We start from the raw sequence: 24,603 nt of genomic DNA on the forward strand, positions 1-24,603 counted from the left end.
AACTGGGACACTGAGCCATTGGCTGCTGGCTTTCATTGTTAGAAATTTTCCCATCCAGATTTTAGTGAGAAGCAGGACTGGGTGTGTGACTAATGTGATGATACGTATCAATGGCTGGTTTTCGTTTCTCTTAGGAAAGATAATCTTGATTATATATATATATATATATATATATATATATATATATATATATATGAGAAAAGGTAGGGGGAAAGCTCCACCCTTGATCTTGGGAAACTTTAATCGCTCTCTTCTCATAGCAGGGAAGGTGTAGCTTTAATGAGAAAAGGGCTTTATTAAGTCTCTTGATTTCCTGCTGTTGTATTAAAAGGAAATGTTCCTCCTTAATCTTGGGAAGGGAGAAATGCTGTGTGTTCTAGAGCGGAAGCACGTTGCCCATTTCTTACAGCTTCTTGTCCACCCTTTTCCCCCTCCTGCAGTGTAAAACTTAGCAGCTATCACTTGTGATGCTTCCGTTTTAAATGTGTCGCAAAGGCAAAACGGGACATTTGTGTGAAAAGGCGATTTGGGCCGATGGAATAAAGGATGTTTTAGTATGGTGGGCGTTCTACACGAGGTTCCTTTTTTTCCAGAAAACTTCACAGCCTGAACGTGTCAGAAAGTGCATAGTTTGGGTCACTTCAGCTGATGCTAGTTTTAAAAACGGCGATATGAGCAAACTTCAAGCAGGTGAAAAGCAACAAAAAAGCAGCAGCAATAGAAGTCACCTGCCACTCTTGAGTTTGCAATCCTTTTTAAAAAAACTTCCTGGGAGTAAGTCCCATTGAACTTGTCATGGGGGGGGGGAGTAGTTTATTGTAAACCACTCATTTCTAAGCACTTTATCATCCATATCCTCAAATATTTTATTGTTGTTGTTTCTATTGAAATTTAATGTGAACTATTTTGGACATAGCTTATACTGAAAGCCCCATATAAATATTTTAGTAAATGCAAAAATAAAATTAAAAAATTGTGTGGCAGGTTGGATGATAATGGAAATGATATTCTCGTCATTAAAACATCTCATTAAAACATAATGCATTGAAAACATTCCAGTGCTGTACTGCTTTTAATGGCTACACAGTTCAGTCTTTTTGAATATCATCAGTTTCAGTGCTTGAGTCCAGCACTAATTTTACTGAAAGGTACCCTGAAAATTTTTTTTGCTTGGCATATGCCCAGCCTATGTAATAGTATCAACTTTTATATTCACATCCATGTTGCAGCTTCAGTATGTTAAAGTAGAATGAAAAAATGCTGTCACAAATGTTTGCACAAGAAAGGCTGGTTTCCTTTGACGTTTAGGAAATCTTACACTTTTTGGGGGGAACCCCCCCCAGCAGAGGCTTGGAAAACTTTGAAATGAGTAGGATGAGGTGTATCATGTTTGCTTTGCTTTTAGTAAGCAAAATGAAAATGATCCATTCTGAAGGAAATCAGCCCTGAGTGCTCACTGGAAGGACAGATCCTGAAGCTGAGGCTCCAATACTTTGGCCACCTCATGAGAAGAGAAGACTCCCTGGAAAAGACCCTGATGCTGGGAAAGATGGACGGCACAAGGAGAAGGGGACGAGATGGGCAGTGTTCTCAAAGCTACCAACATGAGTCTGACCAAACTACGGGAGGCAGTGGAAGACAGGAGTTCCTGGCGTGCTCTGGTCCATGGGGTCACAAAGAGTCAGACACGACTAAACGACTAAACAACAACAACAACACCTTGTTAATTTTGTTTATTTTATCAGAGTTTACGGAAATATTTAATAGCCAAGTTTTTGTTCCCTGAAATACACTTAATGTGGTTTAATGCAATCACACTTTTTTATAGTTTGGGTTTTACTTTCACTTGCCAGTTGCATAGAATTAGAATTTGAAGTTGGCTTTGATTTGACTTGCTGCTAATGTTATGAAACCACCTAACTATTTAGAAATAAAATAATAACAAAAGAAAAAATAGTTATTTGCATGGGATGCCATGCTTTGTAAAAAGGCATGTTTAAAACCAGTCAGTGTATTTTTCATGGACTATAATTGAATCTGTCTGATACTCCCCCCCCCCTTTCCACGTTTAGTTATGCATATTCTTTTGGTTTCCTTTTCCTTCTTCTCTGTTGCAGTTTGCAAATATACTGTGTGTTGGTTTAGAATACTGGCACTTCCTAGGAAGTGTCACCTGAAAAAAGTTAATTTCAACATTGAAACTGCTCAGTTTGATTGGTGTTATTTGATTCGTCTCCATTAAGTTGCTATTGCTTTTTTCATAGAATGGTGCATTTTAAATAGAAAGCTCCCTGTGGGGGGAAAAAGTAGTGGGAAGTTTTCCTCCTGGAAGAATTCTTTTTTCCGCTGCATCCTCTGTTAGTCATCTTCACCAGTTCATATGACCAGGGTTTGTATGAATCTGCAAAATGATCACTTCCGATAAAGTTTTCATATACTCTGGTTTCTCTTCAGATCGTATAAATCTTTCGCCATATTATAGCGCGTTGAAGTGTTTAATTGATTAAGCTCATGTTAAAACCCATGTGTCAGACTCTCCAGGAATTAGAATCTAAGGAAGCATAGTGTATATTCTAAGCATTGGCAACTAACTTGTAAAAGCTAATTGGGTTTAGGCACATTTCCTGGGTTGTGTATTGGACATGGTAATCCTAGCCAAATCAACAAGTGTTAATGAAGTGAGACAAGCTTTATTTGTGAGGTGATCAGGAGTTCCAAGCTCAAAGGAAAAAGGTGTTAGGATGCAAATGAATTGAGCCCTCATTCCATCAGTAGATGAAGGGCTTAGTTTAGGGAGTGTGATGGAAGCAGAGAGGAAAAGTTGCTCCACAGAGCAATGGAGGCTGCAGAGAAAGGATGCTGAAATTGCTGCTATGGAATAAGCTGGCGTCCTTTGGGTTGCTGTTGTGACAAGCCCTTCTTTTCTAGGCTCCAGGTTGTGTGTGTATATAAATAAACCATACATCATAAAGACACCACAAACTCCACTGTGCCTTATTGTTCCGAAGGAAACACAGACCCTGAGTAAGCGCCTGGGATCCCTGACGTCTTGCTCACGACTCAGCAAACGCAGGACTGGCACGTAACCACCCCCATTCCCTTTGGTTGCCGTTATATGTTTAATAGATTAAATTCAACTTTTTGATTCAGCGATCACTCCCGAGCAACGTACAGCGGAATATAATAATAGGATTTCAAAAGCTTACGAATTATAGAAATTCTGTTATTGTAGTTTTTTCAGGCTGCATCTTGTTTTGGGTATTGGTTTTTTTTGTTTTTGTTTTGGATTGGTCTGGGCGAGGTGGTGCCGGGGGGGGGGGGGAGAAGAGAGAAGTAACTGCCTTTCTGCCGTTTTTGAAACGCCGGCGAAAAATGCGCCCTAAATACAGCAAGGGGAGATTTCCTTGTAATGCAGAAACTCAGACCCGAGCGGTTTAAAGACCAATTATATTTGGGTCAGCGGAACAGCTAGTAAGCAAAAGCAACGGCTTCCTTTAGAGAATCCCCTGCTAATAAAATGAATGTGCAAGTTTTCTCCACTGCACAAAACTCAGGCACAAGGGGAAAGGAAGAAGGTAGAAATGCTGCTGGTCAAGAAAGTACTTATCTCTATGTTTAAGAATTGTAAAGCAAGCAGCCTCTCTCTGCATGTGATAAATGGATGGATCTAGCTAAGTCAGTGGTCTGGGCTTGCCGTTGCCATGGCAGCAGCAGAGGTTCTGTTTTCCAATAGCACGCCAGCAACTAACTTGCTTTGTCACAACACAAGCGTGATGATTCCAGAAGCCTCTGAGTTTCTGCTCCTGTGCCGCATCGCTGCCACCTTAAAGTTTCTAAACCCTTTCCATTCCTCTTGTATCCTCTTTAAAGTAGTGACATGGCGGTGGGAAAAGAAGGGGAGTTTCGTGGTGTGGGAACCTCTTGAATTTAAGTGCTGCAAGAGCTCTGGCTACGTTTGAGCAGGATAAATACATCGGAGGAAAACTTCCAAATTTTTTCCTATTCCCAGCGAAGCTGCGTGGAAGGCAAAAGACGCAGGTGTCGGCGGCAAAGAAAGGCTTACAGCCTCCATCTTGCAGTGGAGGCAATGCAGAGCTTCTCGGCAGGGAGAAAAAGGAGGACTGGATCAAAACTGCATGCAAGGCCAGTCAGTCAGTGCAGTATTGATAGGAAGGAACTGAGCAGTCCAATGCTGGGAATGGGGGAGGCAGTTGTTAGATCTAGACCTTGTGTAGCTTCTGCTCTCAGTGCAACATTGTCAATTTGTGATGCTAAGAGGGAAGCTGAGGTTTCAACCTGAGCAGGTACACTCCTGTAAGCACCACCTTTGTTAAATTACTGTTACGTTTCCCCGCTTGAAAACCAGGTGTAAAGGCCCTTTTTGTTAGCTTTCCCTTATTACGTCATCATGGCTCCTCAGGAGCAAGTGAGTTGGCCCACACAAACCACCACTCTTAACACGCGGTATATTTCACTTCCACCCCACAGTAACACTTTTGTATGGTTTCACTGCTTGTGCTGTGAAACAAGTCATTCATCCGAGTTACGGTCGTGGGGGTGCCTCCCAACGAAAACAAGCAACATGCCTTTCCCACAAGGCAACATTTCCGTGTGCTTGAATATTAATTCAAAATGCCTGACATTCTTAAGCAGACTCCAGTTTTGTTGACTTTCACCGTGGGTTTGGAGAGTTGAATTTCATCCTTCCGGTGGCCGTAGGCAGGCATAGCTCTGTGTTTGCTCCGGCTCCACATATGCTAAAATTGGAATGATGCTGAGAAGTCTATAATGTGATACACATTTCTTGTGAGCCAGTTTGGTGCCATGCATAGAAAGCTGGATGTAGGTCTGGGGAACAGAGGCTCAAATTTGGAGCCCCTAAGATGGGGGTTGTCAACCTGTTCCCTACCGCCCACTAGTGGGTGTTTCAGGGTTCTAGGTGGGCGGTAGGGGGTTCTACGGCACAAGCTGAATCCTCCTTCCATCGAGCACTGGAAGGAAATTTTACCGTCAAGAAAGATGCATTTGTGGGCGGTTGGTATAAAAAGGTAGATGACCTGTGCCCTAAGAGGATCACTGGGTCTTTCTTTTTCCCCAACCTAACATAATTTATAGAGTGGTTAGGGGGCTTGAGCCATCAGCCAGAGTGCTAGAAGAAGACAGGGATCAAAATGTGATACATGAATGAGCGTGGGTGGCGCTGTGGTCTAAACCACTGAGCCTCTTGGGCTTGCCAATCAGAAGGTCGGAGGTTCGAATCCCCGCAATGGGGTGAGCTCCCGTGGCTCGGTCCCAGCTCCTGCCAACCTAGCAGTTAGAAAGTATGCCAGTAGGTACCACTGCGGCAGGAAACTAAACGGTGTTTCCGTGTGTTCTGGTTTCCGTCACAGTGTCCTGTTATACCAGAAACGGTTTAGTTCATGCAGGCCACTTCACCTGGAAAGCTGTCTGTGGACAAACGCCGGCTCCCTTGGCCTGGAAGTGAGATTAGCACCACAACCCCATAGTCTCCTTTGACTGGACTTAACCGTCCAGGGGTCCTTTACCTTTTTTACATGAATGAGATACCCACCGCTTACCCACACAAGCAATATATCTACCAGTCCAAGAAGCAAACCCCTGCTTTGCCATTTTCCCAAGGAACATGCAGGAAAGTGTCTTCACAAATAAAACAAACTCCCCCCTCCCCCTTCAAAACAAAAGCAAACAAAGACTTTAACACCACATTGGAAATCTGGGGTTGGGGTAACTTAATGGGTCTCCCAATATAGGGAATTTCAGAACCTGGTTTCAGCCAGTGAGTTGGTCCTGTTCTGTGTACCCAGCTTCTTAATCTCCAAAGACCTCCAAGGCAGAAACTCAGGCTGATACCTTTAAAAACAGTGATAACTTGAGAGGCAGTGTGGCCTACTGAGTGAAGACTTAGACTTAGACCAGGAAGATGCAGGTTCAAATCTCTGTTCATCCAGAAAGCTTCTAGGGTGACCCAGGCCCATTCACTGTCCCTCGGTCTGCCCAAGAGCAACTTCCATAGATTCTATGAGACTTGCATAGGCTTGGCAGCCTTAACGTCTACTTCACTGCATTGTTAGGTGGGGCATCTCCCCGAGGGCTAGCTAGAAGAATGGTGGGAATAACATTTTAATTTAAAATAAGCCACTTTTTGGTGGAAGAATAATGTTTTTATTTCAACGGAGCTGGTAAGCCCCTGTCTGTGTGTTACCTGAAGGGAAAATAATCCAGGAATTTTGTTGAAACTCGTTGTGCAAATCCCCAAACAGAGAGGTGCAGGAGATGATTCAAATTGTGGTGGCCGCTTGGGGAGACAAACCTTTAAGGACTGACAGCAGAGCAGCCCCAGCCTCCCAAGAACGCCTGCTTCAAACCCCCTGAAATGAATGGGACCGTTGTGGAAGCATTTTCTGCTGAATTGCATTAACGGCTGGGGTATGCAAGGCAGAAGAAAGGTACAGATGCATTGCCAGATATTTTACATAACACTGTTGTCCTCTGGCAATGCACATCTGCCTTCTCAGCTTTGTGTTGATAAGAGAATAATAACAGTTGTTTTAGAGGCTCTGGTTCACACATAGAGGTTGTTCCGAACAAATCAACATTGCGCGGCCTTTTCCATGAGCTTTCTTACACGTAAAGTATTTGAAAATACAGTGGTTTCTTTCCCTTGTTCCCAGTGCATGGCTGTGTGTAATAACACCCCCAAATTTCAGTCCAAGCGTGAAAGCCAAAAAGTGGCTTCTTTTTCTTGGGAAAATGGATTTGCTGCAGTTTTCACGATCTCAGCGAGAAGAGGGCTGGTGGGGGACAGGCGGGGGCGGCAGCAGTGTGTGTGTGTGTGTGTCAAGATGGGACAAGAAATAATGGACTTAAGTGGGCAGGCAAGGGTGGCCCTTGCTGTTTCTCAGGCATGTCTATAGGCAACATACGAAGCTGTCTTACACTGAGTCAGACCATTGTTCCATTTAGCTCTTGTCTACTACACTGACTGACAGCGAGTGGTTTTCTAGGGCTTCGGACAGAGCACGTTCCCAGGATCCCTATGGGAAGGTAGACACTGGGGAAATAAATCCTTCCATGCATGAGAACAATTAGCAAGTGGAACAGACCTGTCCAGGGAGGCTGTGGAAACCTCGTAATTTGAAGCATTTAAGGAAAGGTTGGAGCGCCACTTGACGATTGGGGTCATTTTGGCTGTAATGAACTGTGTGTGCTTCAACCTCATGGTGATCTCTGAGATAATGCATTTTTAAAAGGCCTGATGAAATCTCTATAAAGGCAGCTGTTTGGGTTTTGGGAGGTGTCACATCAGTGCCCCCCATTGCATAGCTTATTATTCTTTCAGCTCCCCCTCCCTCCTCCTATGGCGAGCTGTGTCACACAGATTATGCGAAGGACTAAGCCCATCTATAGCTCTGGTAAACAACTACTTTTTAACAGCAAGGGCTTCTTATCTGCAGAGTTACTCCTCTGCAAGCCAAGAAACAAGGCAAATGAGAGCTGCCTGTCCCTAATCTCTTGTTCCATGCAGTGTCTAAAGAACATGATGACTAGGGTGTGTGAGCCACCTCTGCAGTACTTCTATAAAGGCCACATCAAACAGTTATGTGTGGACCTTGGAAAAGTTTTTTTTTGGTATACAAAAGGTTTGCTAGAGTATTTTCTTGTTCAGACTTTTTATGCAAGCATGTCTTGCTTTCCTTGAGTCTCCCCAGCATGCCTGCAGGCATGTATCTATGTGCTGTGTTGTCTGTCCCAACTATGTTGTCTGCTTAACTACTGAGCGCAAGGTCCCTGCTTAGTTTAATTACCTACCTACCTTTTGCAATTCTAGAAAGCCCTTATTGGCTTGAGGAGGTACTTTGTTAATTGCAGAGGCATAGCCTAGGTAGTAATTTCCCCTCTTTCTCTCTCTCTGCCTACAGCTTGTACAATGAAGAGAGAAATTTGCTCCGCATCCAAGCAAAAGAGAGGAGGAATCAGGAAGCTCACCAGGAGAAAGAATCATTCCCTGCTGATATCCCTCTCTTTGGAGAACCTTACAAGGTATCTGCACATCTCACATTGCACAACAGGATTTACGGCAGGGAGTTGTTGCATTTACAGATTGAGTCTTTGGTCTCTTTTTCCCTGCCTAATGCGTTTCTGCTGTCTCCAGGGCAGTGGCTGTAGAAGCCTGTGGCATTCTTGCCAAATCAAGGAAACCACAGACCCTATCTCTATACCTTCAGCTTTCTTTCAGAAGCAAGCCTCTTTTGCTTGTGGGGATGTAAATAAAAATGTGCAGTTAGTAATTGATCAGCAAGAAGTGAACCCGAGAGGGCCCACAGCACAATGTGAGACCATGTGCTTTGAGTGCAGAAGATCCCAGATTCAATGCCTGGCTTTTCTGCTTTAAAGGACTCGTGTTGCAGGGCTTAGCAAGACCTCTGTGTGTTTTACTGGGGAGTTGCTACCAGAAAATGCTGGGCTAGCAGTCTCACTCTAGCTGTAAGAGAGCTCCAGCTTTTCAGTGATGTGGTGATTTGAGTATAAAAGCAGGGGCATGACTTTAAAAGAAAAAAACTTGGACAACGGACACTTAGTTTTTTAAAAAAACTGTACATAATATTTTATTGCGATTATAGGTATCGCGCTACCTGTATTGTCCCACACTCTTCAATTCACCTTTTGGTTAGCACCACATAAGCAGAAATGCCTGCCTGTGACCTTGGTTCTCTCATTTCATAGCAGCAAAATCTGCTAAGGAATGAGGACATCCTTAGTGAACTGAGGGGGGTGGGTGGGAATGGTTTAATTTCACCTCTTCCATTTGGCGGTTGTTTCCTCCCTGTTTCAGAACAACAAAGCAGATGAGCTATCCAGCCGGATTCAGAAGATGTTTGGCAATTACGAAGAGATGAAGGAGCTTATCGCCATCAAGTCTCAGCAAGATTTCATAGGGATCCCCACAAGCGTCATGTCTCTGATCCCTCAGCGCAAGCCAGATCGCCCACTCTTGCCTGAAAAGACCAGCAGCGTGGTACCTGCCTCATTCCAGAACGGTAGCCATCACCGCAAGCCAGTGGGACCCATTGCTTCAGGTGCTCCCCCTGCGGGCAGCTCTCTGCACCACCCGAAAATTCACTCAAGGATAGAACTGGCCTCGCAAAGCAGTGGGCTGCCCAGCAACCAGAGGCGAAGTCAAGAGCAGAGCCGCAAGACTCAAGAAGGCCAGAACAGCAGAAGCCAGAAGAAGAATGAAAGATGCATTGAAGAAGCCCGCAAGCTGCAGCCCTCCCTTTTGGAACTTTCTCCCTTGCTGTCCTCGTTGTCTTCCCCCGTAGCACCCTTGTCACCTCTACATTCCAGCCAACGTGTCAATTCCAGGCCTCTTGGCAGCATCAACAAAAATCACGGGCAGAATAGCTCCCCTTCTCTGGAGCTGGTGGCTGGAACCCGTGAGAATGAAACCCAGGACAGCTTGAATGCTCCTGTAGCCGTCGCTGCCCAGCCTTCCTCCCAGACTTTCCCCGCGTCGTTGTCTTCAAAAACCAGTGCAATACAGCAGAAACCGACTGCCTACGTGAGGCCAATGGATGGTCAAGATCAAGCTCCGGACGAGTCGCCAGAGCTCAAGCCGCTTCCTGAGGAATACCACGAACAATCCTACGGGAAAATAGCAAACGTGAAAGCAAATGTCAAGCCCAACTTGCCCAGCTTGCCCAAATTGAAAATACCCGTTGAAGCGACTGAGGTTAGTGGAATTGCTGCTTTTTGTTTTTGGTTTTACTTTGGTACAGTAAAGTGATTTATTCATACTTACTTATTTTGGTTTAGGGCGATCCATAATAATAATAATAATAATAATAATTAGGTTTAACCAATATACGGTACAATCATTAAAGCTGGACTTGCTGTAGAGAAGCCAGCTTTTAATAGAATATTGTGGGCTGAGAAGCTACTCAATGCTAGGAATGGACAATTGCCCTCCCATTCACAGCAAAAGTGGAACAAAGCATTTGGGGGAAAAAACCGTTCAGGCAAACACTCCAACACCCCTCTGCAGCTGCTACTTCCCCCTAGCTCAAGGACCCAAAAATGTTGGGATAGGTGGAGACACCAGCAGCTGGTGCTTCAAGTTCCTGGCAATAGCATATCTTGCCATTAGGAACTGGGACTGCAAACTCCCAGAATTCCCAGCGAGAATCTGAAGCTTTCTGTGCATCCTTTCTGGGACTGATTTTGGGATGTGTAGGAAAGGCCCGGGGAATTTGAATGTTTGCGTCTTCTGCCTCATCTTAAAAAGTACTTTGTTAGACCTTTCAGACAGGGGGAAGGTAATGGCAAAGGGGGTTGGGTAGATCTGAGGTGTATGCCGCCTCTTTCAATTATGCCTGCCAGAATTGGGAAAGTGTAGCAGGCCTTGTTCAACAGCTGTTAAGCACCTTGTTGTGCAGGCTTGTTGAAAGCAGTCCAAGGATAGACTTTAGACAAAAGTGATATGGATTCAGGTGTTGTTTTGTGTGTGGGTGTTGGCTTTTATTGCCTGTGTTTGTTTGTTGGGGGAGGGGGCAATTTTGGTAACCAATAATAACTGACAGATACCACAATCAGGTGGTTGGAATTATTATGTATTGATTAATCCAGAATGAAATTGTTAAGAGGAGCCAAGAACCAAGGGGGGGGGGGAGAACCTGCATGAATGTTTATTGCTACAAGGCTAAATATTTCTGTTCTTGGTTTTTATGCGTGTGAGTTTGTTTAGATAACTGTATAAACTCAGCTTTCTGATTCAAGAATTAAACCACCCGAAGCAGCAAACGTAGCAAATTAAAAGCATCATAATAAAAACAAGCTGCTAAAGCAGCGTAAAAAAAAAATTACAGAATAAAAACGGAGAACAATGCAGAGCCAGATAAACTCAAAACTGTGGTCAAACAAAAAAACTTGCCCGAGCCAAAATGCTTTCAGTTGCTGATGGAATGCCAACTACAGAGACGGTCTACTAAACTCCTAGGCGTGGACGCCATAATTGAGAAGGCCTCTGTTGCTTTACTGCCCAGATAATAGCTTATGAATGATGCTGGTGTATGATTTGGAGTTTTACTGCATTTGGGTTCTAAACTCATTTGAGAGTTTTGTTCCCCCCTCTTTTTGATAGCTACCGTTCTTCCCCAGTGCTTGCCTTCGACATCACTTTCATCAAAACGATGATAGACTCACTGAGTTTTTGAGGTTTGTGTGCTGCCACCTGCAGCTGTGAATTTAATTGTTGACGGCATCTGCTTACGGCAACACTGACAAGTTCAGCCCTTTCCATTTGAACAGAGGAATCAGCTTTACTACAGAGTCAATTAATCCTCAGTGGATAGCTATGCTATGACTCACTTCGTACTAGTGCTAAATCTATACACAAGCCTTTCTGCTGTTCCAAATTCTCTTGTCTCTAACTTGCAGTATTCAAGAAGCTATGCAGTGGCATTCACCCTTAAAAAAAAAACCCACCGGTTAAAATAGATATTTAATTTGCAGTGTATGGGTGTGAACTTGCCCACACCTGCTCATCTATGAATGACCCATCACAAGGGTGCTGTTTCATGTGAAGCCCTATATTTAGAACTGGAAAGACTGCCTGCCTCATTTTGGAATTATTCTGACTGGTGAGCTGATGACCAAAGAGTGACCACATTTGGGGTCCACAAAACGGCCCAATTTGCCATGGAGTGCTTTGAATTTTGAAACATTGCAAGGAGGACTCAGAGTGGGAGAGAGGGGGGACCCTTCTTAACTACCTACATTTAGAGGGCTTTTCCTTAATTCTATATGGTGTTTGGAAGTTGCTCTTCAAAGTGAAAAGTCACATGTTCCTCAGACAGGGGAGCTGCACAGCAATGGCCATCCCCGCTCTTTTGCTTCCTGGATTATTTACTTATTTCCCAATCTTTATTTGTGTGTGCTTGCTCTCACAGTAATCCTATGTCAGTAGGAGCACTGCCGTTCTAGTCTTTCAGATTAGAGGTGAAGCGTATTGAGTGGGTGGCTTACCCTTGGCCACCTAATGAGCCCATAGTAGAGCTAGGACAGACTGCCTTCCAGTTTCTGTCTGGGGAGTCTTTCGCCAGAAGTTGTTGTCGGCTGGAGGGCAGAAACCTGCTTCTCTGCAGAAGACCATGTTGCATGCAGGCCAAGCAAGGAGTTTGAAATATATTTTGCTTTTTAAAGAGTGTTTAGTAATCGTGCTTTATTAAGCATCCATGTTGCATTTCTTCGATCCAAAGTGAGTCCTTTGCAGTTTTGCATGTAACACAGCTGTGCTGAAGGCTGTGGCTTATCAACATTTAATAATGCTTCCATGGACTTCAAAACCAGCAGCTGGAAGTTTCAGCATGAGGTGGCATTTGTAGCGAGCAGGGTTGAGTGGCTTTTCAATCATTGTTTTAAATCTTCAAAGAGGGGAATGGGAGCCCTTTTTTAAAACAACAACAACACAACATCTCCCCATTTTGTAAAGCATGCATTTCATTAACATAACATGATAATACTGCATGCTGCCATTCAAGTACACTCCCATAGCGAGTACAATGGCTGTGTTAGGAAGTTACCCTAACCACAGTTTAGTGTGACATCCTAATGCAGACATTAAACATTATATAGTCATTATGTAACCATAGCTTAGCATGATGCGAAGCCCTCCTTTCAAGTTGGCTTGTTTCAAAGAAGCCATAGATTCAACAGTAACAACAGTTTGTTGGTGGTTAAGTAAAAGTGGAAGTTAAAAGCTTCCAAACTCCTTATATGGAGCACAAGAGCCTCAAAATGTCATACTATTATTGTCATACTAAACTCTGGCTAGACTGGCTCTGTGGTCCCTGACTGTTGAAGCAGAATGAAGTGTGCATTCTGGTTCAAGGATAATCATGCTGATAAGCCGATGATGTTCTTAGAAGCTGAGAGTGTGAGTGCAAATATAGCCCAGATAAAAGTAAAAGAGAGGGAGAAGGAGAGAGAGATGTTCTTAACCTGCCATACTGCTTTCTTGAGTGCTGTCAGTAATCAGATGTTTTGAGATGAGAGACACCCTTTGTGCAGAGTAGTAATCTTTCTGAATACATGCAGCCCTTTAAATTGAGAACATCTGGCAAACCCCAGGTAGGAGAAAGAGAACATAAAAAAAGCCTCCTGTTATTTTACTTGGCCTTTATTTTATGGGGCACAGCTTGCCGAAAGTGATAGGTTAGAATTACTAATGAGAAGCTGTTGATCGTTCCGTGATTTGATGGAATTTGCACAGACATGAAAGAAGAGAGGATAAGCAAGAACCAGCAGGAAAAACTTGAGCAATACTTAGGAGCAGATGAGAGGCAAACAGCTTCCAACAAGGCAGGGATGTCGCACACAATGGAGGGAGGGAGAGGTTTGGCCGGGGAGAGAGAGCGAAGAACAGTGCCCAGAAATACAGCAGCATCTAGTCCTCGAGCTTCTAAAGTGAGACCAGACATTTAGCTGCTTTAGTCTGTTTTTCGCTTGCACCCTGTTTGGTAATCCATTTTTACAGGGGTTTTTTTTTAATAAAAAAATTTCAATGGCAGATTGTGTGTGGGGAAAACCCCCACTTTGAAATCGGGATAATATGAGGGTATTTAAATACCCCCTGCCACAAGGTTTTCAGCAGTGCCACTAAGGTCTCTGTTTTTCCTTTATTGACAAGGGGTGCAATCCTGCTTGAGCCATGCAAAGAGAGCATTATACTCTTTCCCTCCTGCACCATGCCGGCGTGGTGTTTGGCCACTGCTGCTCTCTGGTGGGCAATGACATCTGGGCTGGTACATTTGCTGAAAGGCAAGGTTCCCCCTTCTCTCTCTCTCTCTCCCCCTCCCCCAATAACTTAACCTGAAATATTCAGGGGCCCTCTTCTCCACTGGCTAACCTTGACACAAACTGGAATTAGCATTCTGTGCACCTGGCCCCTGAGGCAGGAGGAGTGGGTTGCAGGATGCTTCAAGTTGAAGGGACAAAAGAGGGGAGAGCCTTACCTTGAGTTGAGAAATTCAGTTGTGATGTAGAAGCCTTGCAGAGCACCAGCAGCAGCCTAGCACTGAGCTAGCATTGGATTGCCGGGGGGGGGGGAGAAAAAAAGGGGTGGGGGAGAGAGACAGACAGACAGACAGACAGACCATAGGTAATGTGAAGTGGCTGACTTCCGTTGCATTTTCTGTGGATAAGCCGTACAGTGGGACCTCGACTTACGAATTTAATCCGTTCCGAATGCACACTCGTAGGTCGAAAACTTCGTAAGTCGAGTTTCCCACAGGAAAAGCGGTTCCCCATAGGAACGCATTGGAAATGGAAAAACTCGTAAGTCGAGGAAACCGCATCTAGCCGCGAGCGGGTTTTCCGTTCGGAGGTCGAGAAAATCGTAAGCGTGCGGCCACTTTTTCCGCTCGTAAGTCGAAAACGCCGGATGTCGAGGAGCTCGTAAGTCGAGGTCCCACTGTATTTTCTGGGAGACGGGAAAGAAGGGTTAGTTTTAAGACAGGGGTCAGCAAACTTTCAGCAGGGGGCCTTGTGGGGGGGCAGTCTATATTTTGAAAAAAATAAATGAACGAATTCCTATGCCCCACAAATAACCCAGATACGCATTTTAAGTAAAAGGACACATTCTACTCATGTAAAAATATGCTGACCATCCGCGGGCTGGATTTAGAAGGCGATTGGGCCAGATCCTGCCCCCGGGCCTTAGTTTGCCTACCCATGGTTTAAAGTTTCCTCCTTTTTAACTTATGCTCTGTGTTCTTAACATCTTTCCATGCCGCTCTGAGGTCTTCTGTAAAAAAAACAAAAAAAAAACCCGCCTATAAACTAAGATTTTAATGTATGTTTGTACGCACGCACGCACACACACATACAAAATACAACAATACACGTCCTGCATCCAAATAAATTTGCCAGAACATGTGGAAGTGATGATGAACTATGTTGGTATCTACTGCTTGACTTGCGCTTGGAGATTTCTGCCAGCTCTCCCATCCTGCTCTGCTGTTCCTCTTAGTCTTAGTGGGAGACCACGGTGCAGCGTTGTGCTGCCGCAGAATCAAATGCATTGCTCTGAAAGAGCATGAATAGCGCAGTATTGCTCTTCTGCAAGAGTGCTTGCAGCTGATCCTTGCCCCTTTTGCCTTGTGTAGCAGACCACAGAAGAAGGCAAGGTGGCATGAGAACTGAGAACTGATACTTCCAGTGTAATTCTTCTCAGATCAAACTGTGGTATTGAGACAACAATGCTGGATTGAATCGGTTATATCAAGAACCAGTGTGGTAGCATGGAGGGAGGAGGAAACCTTGGGCCAGGGAGTGAATGAGGCCCTCCAAGCCTCTCTGTCTAGCCCAGGCATCCCCAAACTTTGGCCCTCCAGATGTTTTGGACTACAATTCCCATCATCCCTGACCACTGGTCCTGTTAGCTAGGGATTATGGGAGTTGTAGGCCAAAACATCTGGAGGGTTGCAGTTTGGGGATGCCTGGTCTAGCTTGTGAGGCTCTCTTGCAAGCCACATCTTTCAATGGCTTTGCTCCATACCCTCATTTTGTGCTTAAGCCTTTCTGAAATGGGTCCTTGAATGTTGACAATGCCACTTGCTTGTCAGGATGGAGAGATTGATTTCAGGGGGGGAAAACCTGACTTCTGCATGCCTGGAATGTAGCTTAGTGTACAAAGGGAAGCATCAAACCCATTGTTTCAAATCCATTGCGCCACCCACTTTTGCTTCTGGCCCTGTCCACCCATGAGTAACAAATAAATAAATTCGCATACCGGTACTTGGAAGAAGTATAAAAATGGGGTGGGGTGGGGCTCTGCCCCTCACAAAGAACAACCTGTAGGACGTTAGATGTCTCAAGGTGTGAGGGCGGGACTAGGAGAGTTCATGAATAGGAGCTCTTCACACTGCAACATTTTGTTGTAGATTCCACTTGTATTATTAAAGTTCTAAACACTTGCAGGGTGGTTACCGGTAAATCCTTTGCTGAAAAGCTTATGACATTAACCCAGTTTCTAGTTCTTTATCACAGAACCTCTGTTTGGTGTCATTTCGGGAATTTGAAGTTTTGCTGGTTATTATACGGTATATTGCAGAATTCTCCATAATGTTTGGTTAGGCCAACACTGTGTGCTCACTGTCATAGGCAGAAAGTACTGCCAATAGTAATTTGGGGGTGCACATTTGTGGTGATTTAATGCCAGTTCCCACTGTGTATTTTTCTGTGTAATTGCATACCTAGCCAGAAATGGTTAATAACAAGCGCTGCCTATGTGAACTTGCCACCAATTCGTACATTTTTGTGGCAACTTTAAGTACTAAAATGTGTTGGTTTTTAAGGTGCCACAGGACTCTCTTTATAAACATAAATATATATGTGGGTATTGGGTAGGGAAAATGGTTTTGAGGAAGCATTTAAACATTTTTTAATATATTATTTCAGACCACTATTTTCAAGCTGGTAGAGCAATGTTATTTCAGTGCCTCAATTCATCGCAAAGGTAGCCACATATAAGGCCACTGAGGAAATAAATTGTGTGCTTCTTTGAATTGGATTTAGCCTGGTGTGCTGTAACATATTATCAAACTGTTAGCCAACACTGGGACTACTCATATTGTTAATAAGCGCCCTTATCGTGCTTTTTTCTTTCTTTCCTTTTTTTAATGGCTAAAATCACGAGGTGTCTTTTTTAGTGTTGATGCATAGTGCAAACAGTGTGAGCGAAATCCAGCTCTTCAACATGCCTCCAAACCTCCCTTTCCTACTATGTTTTAATTAATTAGCTACTTTCGATTAACCTTGCTCCACCTTACTTGGAAATGCGAAATCCAACCTATTGTACACACAACAGGCTGATACCCCCACAACACCTATTGACTCTAGATCTCTGGTTAGAGCCACTAATTTTCCTTGAGGGCCATTTTGAAAAGAGGCCGCCAGCTGTTTTCTGTGTGTATGTAAGAAAGCAACATATTCTCCCTCTTGGTATGCCTGATTTGGTCAGGGGACATCTCAGTTGTTTACCCCAACTCTAAAATAGATCTTCAGGTGGTAGTAGGGACACTAGAAGTGAGGCTTCCCCTCTTTGCTTTTTATACACCTGTAGAGCTTAAGCTCTCGATCCATTTTTTTTTTAATAAAAAAAAATAGAAATCATAAAAAGGATAATTTTTAACATGGAATACAGCAAAACAGTGGCAGAGCTCCTGTTTCTCTGTTGGTTCATGTTTCGGTTTTGAGGTGAGATGGGCATGTATAAAATGCAATACTTCCTCATGATTGATGTCTAAATTCCAGCATGAAAAGGTATTCTGACAATGTAACAAAACAAAACAAAACAAAACCCCAAAAAACCCACAGTAACCAAAAAGCTCCCTTTTTCATTCTTGTCATGTGTGGTGTGTATGTATGTGTGTGTGTGTGTGTGTGTGCGCGCACACACACACACACACACACACACTGACATAACCACACACGGACACAACATTTTTATTTTTTAAGGAGAATCAGTTGCTGTGGACCCTTTTAAAAACAAAAACAAGCCTCTGAGCTTAATACAGTAAACGAAAACCGGTGCTATTGATATATTTATTGTAGTCGCTTGTAGCTACTTTATTTATACAGCTACTTATTTATCTGGGGTAGCAATAGAAAAGTTGACAAAGAGAGAGAGAGAGTGTGTGTGGAAAAAGTCGTCTTTAAATAAACAAACCCCAGCCAGAAAGAGCGAGCAAAGAAAAATAAACAAACTACTTTGCTGTATGTGCTTTTGTCAGCGATTCCCACTGGACTTTACGGGGCTTTGCTTTTCCCTCCTTGATCTTCCTCTGGGCGCAGCGGCCGCTGCTTTTGTTTTAAAACTGGAAATGAAATATTAACAAAACCAGCCATTAAGAGGAGGCCAGATGAAACAGCGTGGGCTTCTCCTCTGCTTCTATTTTTTAAGAAAAAAAGAACTCCGCACACGGTCCTTTGCACAAGTCAGAACCGTCAAAGGGACAGATGTTGCCAATTTCAAACGTTAGGAAGAGGAGCGGCGGAGAAGGTGTGTGTGTGTGTTGGGGGTGCGCACTCACGCGCGCACACACACACAGCGCAGCAGATATTGCTTAGCAACCGCGCACTTGAGGGAGCGTTTTTTAGGAGAGGAGCCAAGGGAGTTATGCCTGGGAGCGCTCGCTGGCTTCGCATGGCTCAGTGTGAGGGAAGAGATTAAAAAAGTTCTTTTCCTGTCAGGGCCGCCACTCCAGCCGCTAGCACAAAAGACGCTAACCTTATTGACACTGATTACAGCTGACAAGGGAATGTATGAAAACAGGAAACCTCTCCTGCCATGTAGGAAGGCAGTAAGACATGTTCACGGAGGTAAGTGGCCCCTCCCTCTCCTCCCCGCACAAATACAAAATTGGCCATAGCAGCTGTGGAAATTGGGTGGGGTGGGGTGGGCGTTTAAAGGGCGAGGTGGGCTGCCAAGCAGGTTGTCGAGCTGGTGGAAGCGGCAGCCAGGTGTCGTCCTTCCAGTGCTGTTTACAAATAGCCATGGAAGGGACTTCCTCTTCTGTGGGCTGCCTTGCTTAAGCAAACAGGTACCGGTGACCTCCCTGCATAGGTGACTCGTAAACAAGGATGGCTTACGGGGCTGAGGCAGCCGCACGCCTCCTCCTCCTCCTCCTCCTCCTCTTCCCAGCCTTCCTTTGCAAAGAGTTTGATAGATAATTGACAGGCTTGTAGCCGTTTTCCTTGGCGTCAGCAGTCCTGGATTCCGTTGGCACCGTTTCCTAAAAGCTCCAGGAACGAAATACGTACATATATATATGCAAGCTTCTAAGTCTCTTGTGGCAGAAGGTACTATACCTGGCTAGGCAGGGGAACCTGCCTTACCCATAAAAATAATAACTGCTGAATCATTATGCAAGCAGCATGGAAAACTTTTTTCTTTTTCTCTCTCTTTTATATTGGCACGCTTGCTTTTTAGTTTACACAAACTAAAACTCTGGAGCGATTAAATCCTTCCAAGGCGAAATGCTCTTGAAGCTTAACAGTTTCAGAGTTACTCATAAGCTGCGGTTTTCTTAGCCTGAAATGTTTGTTTTTGTTTTTGTTTTATTATCTGCGAGCTTGCTTTAATTGAGATGGAAAATATTTGCATTTAACGTCTTGCAAAGTTGCTGTGATCTTGTGGCTTCTGAAGTAATGCTTGTGTGACCTTCTTCTGAAAGTGTGCGTGTGGGGCAAGATAGTGACTGCTAGTATTAACTTTCAAGTTGCTGTTTTTGTTTTAGGTTGGGCTTTTGGAGGTGGAGGGCTGAAGGGGGCCTATGTGATTTTTATTCCATTGCAGATAAATTCTAAAACTATTCATAATTAGGTTAGTGATGCATTGATAACATGTGGCACCTGTGGGGCAAACCATAATGAAATACTATAGTCTGATTTTAGTAAAATAAAAATGGGATCCGTTTTAAAGACAACAAGACCTATTCAGAAGTTTCCCCAAGTGCATCCCAAGACTTGTTACATCACAGGAAAAGTCTGGTTCTGGTAAGAATCTCTTGGGCCTATGTACTTCCAACTCCTTGACACAGATGCCCCTTACACTGTAGAGAAATAACCCGTGTTGCGCCAGGTTTTGCCTGAACATGGAATCTCCCCCAATACCACCCTCCAACTTTCAATTCAAGAAAGGTTCAAATGATAAAATCTAGCCCGTGTCCAGTGTGAACTTTTCCACAATGTCTCATAGCCAATACTACATTGGGGCATTGTGGGAAATTAAAATGGCATCCTGGCACTTGGAAGCCATGGTTGCAGCGGGAGGCATCAGCAGTAGACCTCCTGGATTTTTGAAGGTGCTTGCTGGGTGTGGATTGCAGGCCTGTGGAAAGGCCATAAAGTCTAATAACTGCTGTACTAGACTAATGGCTTCTGGAGATGCCTTGCTAATGGGCTAATTAGTTACAGTTAATTCTGTGTTTACTTAAACCCTAGTTAGTGCTCACTGTATTTTTTTTTTACCTTTTCAGGATATCAATACAGTGAGAATATTTAATCATCATCTGGCAGATTTATATGTGCCTAGTTTGTTTTCATCCTCCCCACTTATAGGTCTTTCTTTTACTTGATAAACAAAATGATGCTTTATCAATTATTCACTTTATTTCCTATCCCTAAGGAGTTTTGTCTTCTACTGGCAGTTAAGTAAAATGCATGCAGTTTTGTTTCAGTTTGAAAATGCAGCCTTTGCTCTGGGAGATTTTTTTAAATTTTTATTTTTATTTGTCTAGCCACTTGCGGCTAAGTATCACACCCTGCTCGAAATGTGCACAAAATTAGTTCAGACCTACTTTGTGAGTAACTGAGAGCTTTAAAAACTGAGGGCCTTGAAAGGTTGTAGTGTTGATTTCTTCAACTCTATTTAGTGCCTTTGTATTGTTGCTCTGAGAACTAAAATATTTTCTATAGTACCTAGTAGGATTTTGATTATCTTTTCCCCCTCATTCATTCTGGTTATGAAAAGTTCTTGGCATTACGTCACCATGTGATTGTTTTTATATGCTTGCTGTTAGAACACATTGTGCATTGAGTAAATGCACGAAAGTGCATTTTTGAAGCTGCTGGTGAAAGATTCCTGGATTTCCCCTCTCGTGGAGTCTAGAAGAAACAAGCTGCAGACTCTGGGGTGCTGAATACCATTGCAGCTAACTCTTTTTGGAGGCACATCAAGAGATTAATAAGCCAGCTGTTACACCACTAAGGTCTACTTATGGAGACTATCCCACATCAAAAGGTCATGCGGATTATTTTTCTCTAGGTGACATGTCATGGGTAACTAGTATTCTCTGTCCCATCCAATGGTTCCGAAAGCATTCAACTTGCCTACCTGCATCTATGGCGTGCCATTCAAAAGCAATATATGCTTTAATTTATTTTGTATTACTTCAGAGCTCAATCATCATTCAGCTGACTGATCTAAAGCTGCTTTCTGTGACATCAAAAAGCAAAATAGAAAAATTCCTTCAGTAGCACCTTAAAGACCAACTAAGTTGAAGGAATTTTTCTATTTTGCTTCGACTCAGACCAACACAGCTACCTACCTGTATCAAAAAGCAAAGCCAGGCATGTCCAGAGGGGAAGTAGCCCCTCCTTCTTAGTCGACACAGGTTGTTGTTGATATCTGGTACATCAGCTGCTAACTTGCAGGATACTCTTGAAACCTGTTCTTTGCCAATGTATAGATAGTTGATTGTTTCCCACACATTCTCCCAAATTTCAGGAGGTTCTGGACCTTTAGAAAAGATGTTGCTGTAATCTAAAGGATGCCATCCTTCAGGCAAAACATACATTTGCCAGATTGCTTTGGCTGGCAGTGGGCTGGACTACATTTGTGGCAAGTGGAGATGGTGTGATGGTGTTCTGGCTTGAGTCTCGTTTTTGGGAAGGAAAGTACGTCATCCTCCCTCCTCTCTTCCAGATCTAGCACTTTTATTTTGGAATATTCTATGTCCCAGCTGTCCCAGCACTGCCACTGGGAAAGAAATAAAAAGTGCTGTGGGGAACAAAGTGCTATGAATCCTTAGCATAACCTTGGACAGTGTGCAGAGCTTCCAGCCTCTGCCCAGCTCAGCACTATGATGGGAATATGAATAGTCCTTTCACTGCTTAGCAGATCAATCATCTGATCGATAGGGATGGAATCACCGAAGCTGACGGAAGTACTGGTCTGAGCAATGACTGCCTCCGCCCCCCTGCAGTTGATCTTCATGGATCAGCTGTGAAGGAGTGGCTTGACGGTTGTGAGAACAGGATGCTGACTAGGCAGGCCTTTGGTCTGATCCTGCAAAGCTCTTCCGATGTTCTTAGGTTATGGCTGTCTGTGTCCATGTACTGTATTGGAAAGTGTTCAGAAGAGATTCTCACCAAGATGACAGTAATCAGGAGAGCACCCAAAATCCAGCAGGGATATTCGTTACTGAGCCTACTACAAATGAATTAGAATTAATGTTTTAGGTGAGGAGGTAGGGTGGTGGAAGGGATAATTAATATAGCTCACTAAAACTAAGCAATATAATTATTTAAACAGTTAAATACTGCTTATGTGGACACTATAGCTACCAAAGTGTCTAAGTGGTTTGTAAAGATACAATATTAAAAATAAAAGGCAAAACTATAGAAACTAACTGCAAATTAAAATCTCTTCAGTAGGTGCCAGAGAGTCTGTAGGGAGGGGGCCTGTCTGACCTCAACTGGAATTCATTCCTTGTGCAAAGAATTCCACAGCAATTAATTCATCTTTGTTAAGAGTTTCAAAGAAACTAATCACGTTTATTTGTATGCATTAATATTTTAAAATATTTTTTCCCTTTAAATTTATATTATGAAATTGAAGAAAGGTTCTTTTTAAAAAGTACACTTTTGGGTGCCACCCCATTTGGCATGTATGTGGCTTTGGCTAAACCAGACCTCGATGATTCCAACTCTTTTTGCCGGAGAAAGGGGAACAAGATTTTTCAGTGTCTCGTTGCACTTGGTAGGAATCACTGGAAACGGAACATGCCTGAGTTCCATTCATTCTTCTGCACTGTCATCTACAAAGCCCCATTGCTACATCTGCATAGCATAGCTTTGCCCCATATTTCCCCCCAGTCATACTGGAACCTTTTTAAGCCTGTAGAGGCTGCATTCCCTCATGGGCAACGCACCACTGGTGGCCACATGCCACTGGTGCAGGGGGGGGGGCAGAGACAAAAAGGGGGCAAAGCAGCAGATGAGACTCTTTCTTTGTATAGTGAGCTACATTCCAACCATGCAAAAGCCAGACGTTTCTTTGCAACCACCTATATGTATATCCCTCCCCCTCCCCAGGCAAGCAAGGGATACCAGAGGCATTGTGAACCAGAAACCATTGTGTGGAGGCATGGTTTCTTGACAGCCCCCCCCCCCCCCAGCCTGAGGTTCTCCAGTGCTAGAGTGTGACATCTGATAGCTTCCTTAGAGATACAGTGGACCCTCTGGATACGTAACTTTCGGGTTGCGAATGCGGCGAACACAGAAGTGTATACTTAGGGTTTCGCCGCATGCGCAGAAGTGCTCTATCGTGCCACGCATGTGCACAGAAGCAGTGCCTCCAGTTACGGACTTTTCAGGTTAAGTACAGACCCCCAGAACGAATTAAATTCGTATCTGGAGGGTCCACTGTATCCTATATGAGTTCCCGTTGCTTGGTCCCAGCTCTTGCCAACCTAGCTGTTCGAAAGCACGTCAAAGTGCAAGTAGATAAATAGGTACCGCTCCAAGCGGGAAGGTAAACGGCGTTTCCGTGTGCTGCTGTGGTTTGGCAGAAGTGGCTTTGTCATGCTGGCCAGATGACCTGGAAGCTGTACACCGGCTCCCTCGGCCAATAACGCAAGATGAGCGCCGCAACCCCAGAGTCGATCACGACAGGACCCAATGGTCAGGGGTCCCTTTACCTTTATATATTATCATAGAAATTGTAGGACTTCAGGAAAGGAAATCCAGCTATAAACTCCCTCCCCCAATGCCTCTTGGTTTTACTTTAAAAAAAGGGTGGGGGGAATGCTTGCAGCTTGTGGGCCAAAAGCTATAAGTCCTTGCCTGATTTGCTGCCTTCCAGTCTGAAGAAGGCACACCTTACGATTCCATGGAAAACTAGTCTTGGCTGGCTTAAGCTTTCATAACACACCTTGCCTGTTCCACTGAGGCCTGGTCTAGGTCCCACTGTGTGCACTTTGTCTGGAAGTCTTGGAGCTGTGTTGCTTGCTGCATTACGAGAATGCCGGGGTTTCTCTGCTCTTACCGTTTTATGCCTTGTTTCTCCCCCCCCCTTTAAAAAGCAGTAAGTTAATCTTTGTCTGGAAGAGGCATTGTTAATATTGACAAAAAGCTGTTTCCTGTTAATAGGGAAGGAAGCAATATTGATAATGAATGCAGTGTGGATTTATTGTCGTAATGGCTCTATGTTATGGTAGCAATAATCCCAGAGATCTTTTGCTGAGTCTATTTTGCTCAGATCATTTCCTCAAGAGTATAGATACCTGCATATATTTCCCCTCTAAAGCCATTGGATGTTTCTTTTCTGCTTACCAGCTGGCCGCCTGCTCTGGTAATTCCTCTGAAACGGTTGCAGAGTGAATGCTTTACGATGTTTCAAATGAAGGTGGAATTAACGTTTTATCGTGTTCATATGACTTTGCTTTTTCCTTCACCCCTTTAATACATCTCCCTTCAAGTTTTCTCCATTTCCAGTCATTTTAAAAATAGGAGAACCACAGGGCCCTTAAGTACAACCCCCCACGCTGCTTTTATGTAGTGCTGTCATTTTCTACATGTGTCTATGCAGAAGAAAGGAAAGCCAAAACCTTTCATAATCTACTTGCATGCCCAGAAGCACCCAGCCAGTCACTTCTGGAAACAGTGCTTAACTAAATGGATTTTTGGCAAGGCGATACTTTCTTCTCCAACTCATGAAATATTTTTTGCCGTGGACTGTGGTGCCAAACAAATTGCTCACCTAATACTAAAGGGACAAATGCCAGCAAAAGCAGATAATAG

At 43.9% G+C, this 24,603-nt stretch overlaps 1 protein-coding gene across 7 annotated transcripts in view; it reads left to right on the forward strand.

The window, feature by feature from the left end:
- AFF1 (ALF transcription elongation factor 1) overlaps positions 1-24,603 on the forward strand; it is a 142,786-nt gene that overhangs the window by 54,699 nt on the left and 63,484 nt on the right. For 6 of the 7 annotated variants that reach the window (XM_060278425.1, XM_035111870.2, XM_060278426.1 and 3 more), the window contains 2 exons: positions 7,941-8,061; positions 8,855-9,751. In XM_060278425.1, coding sequence (XP_060134408.1) covers positions 7,941-8,061; positions 8,855-9,751 — 1,018 coding nt within the window. Of the gene's footprint in view, positions 1-7,940; positions 8,062-8,854; positions 9,752-14,146; positions 18,400-24,603 lie in introns of those variants that run through there. The other variant, XM_060278428.1, reaches the window with a different exon arrangement.

This window comes from Zootoca vivipara, chromosome 9 (genome assembly GCF_963506605.1).
Source record: "Zootoca vivipara chromosome 9, rZooViv1.1, whole genome shotgun sequence".
Lineage (NCBI taxonomy): Eukaryota > Metazoa > Chordata > Lepidosauria > Squamata > Lacertidae > Zootoca > Zootoca vivipara.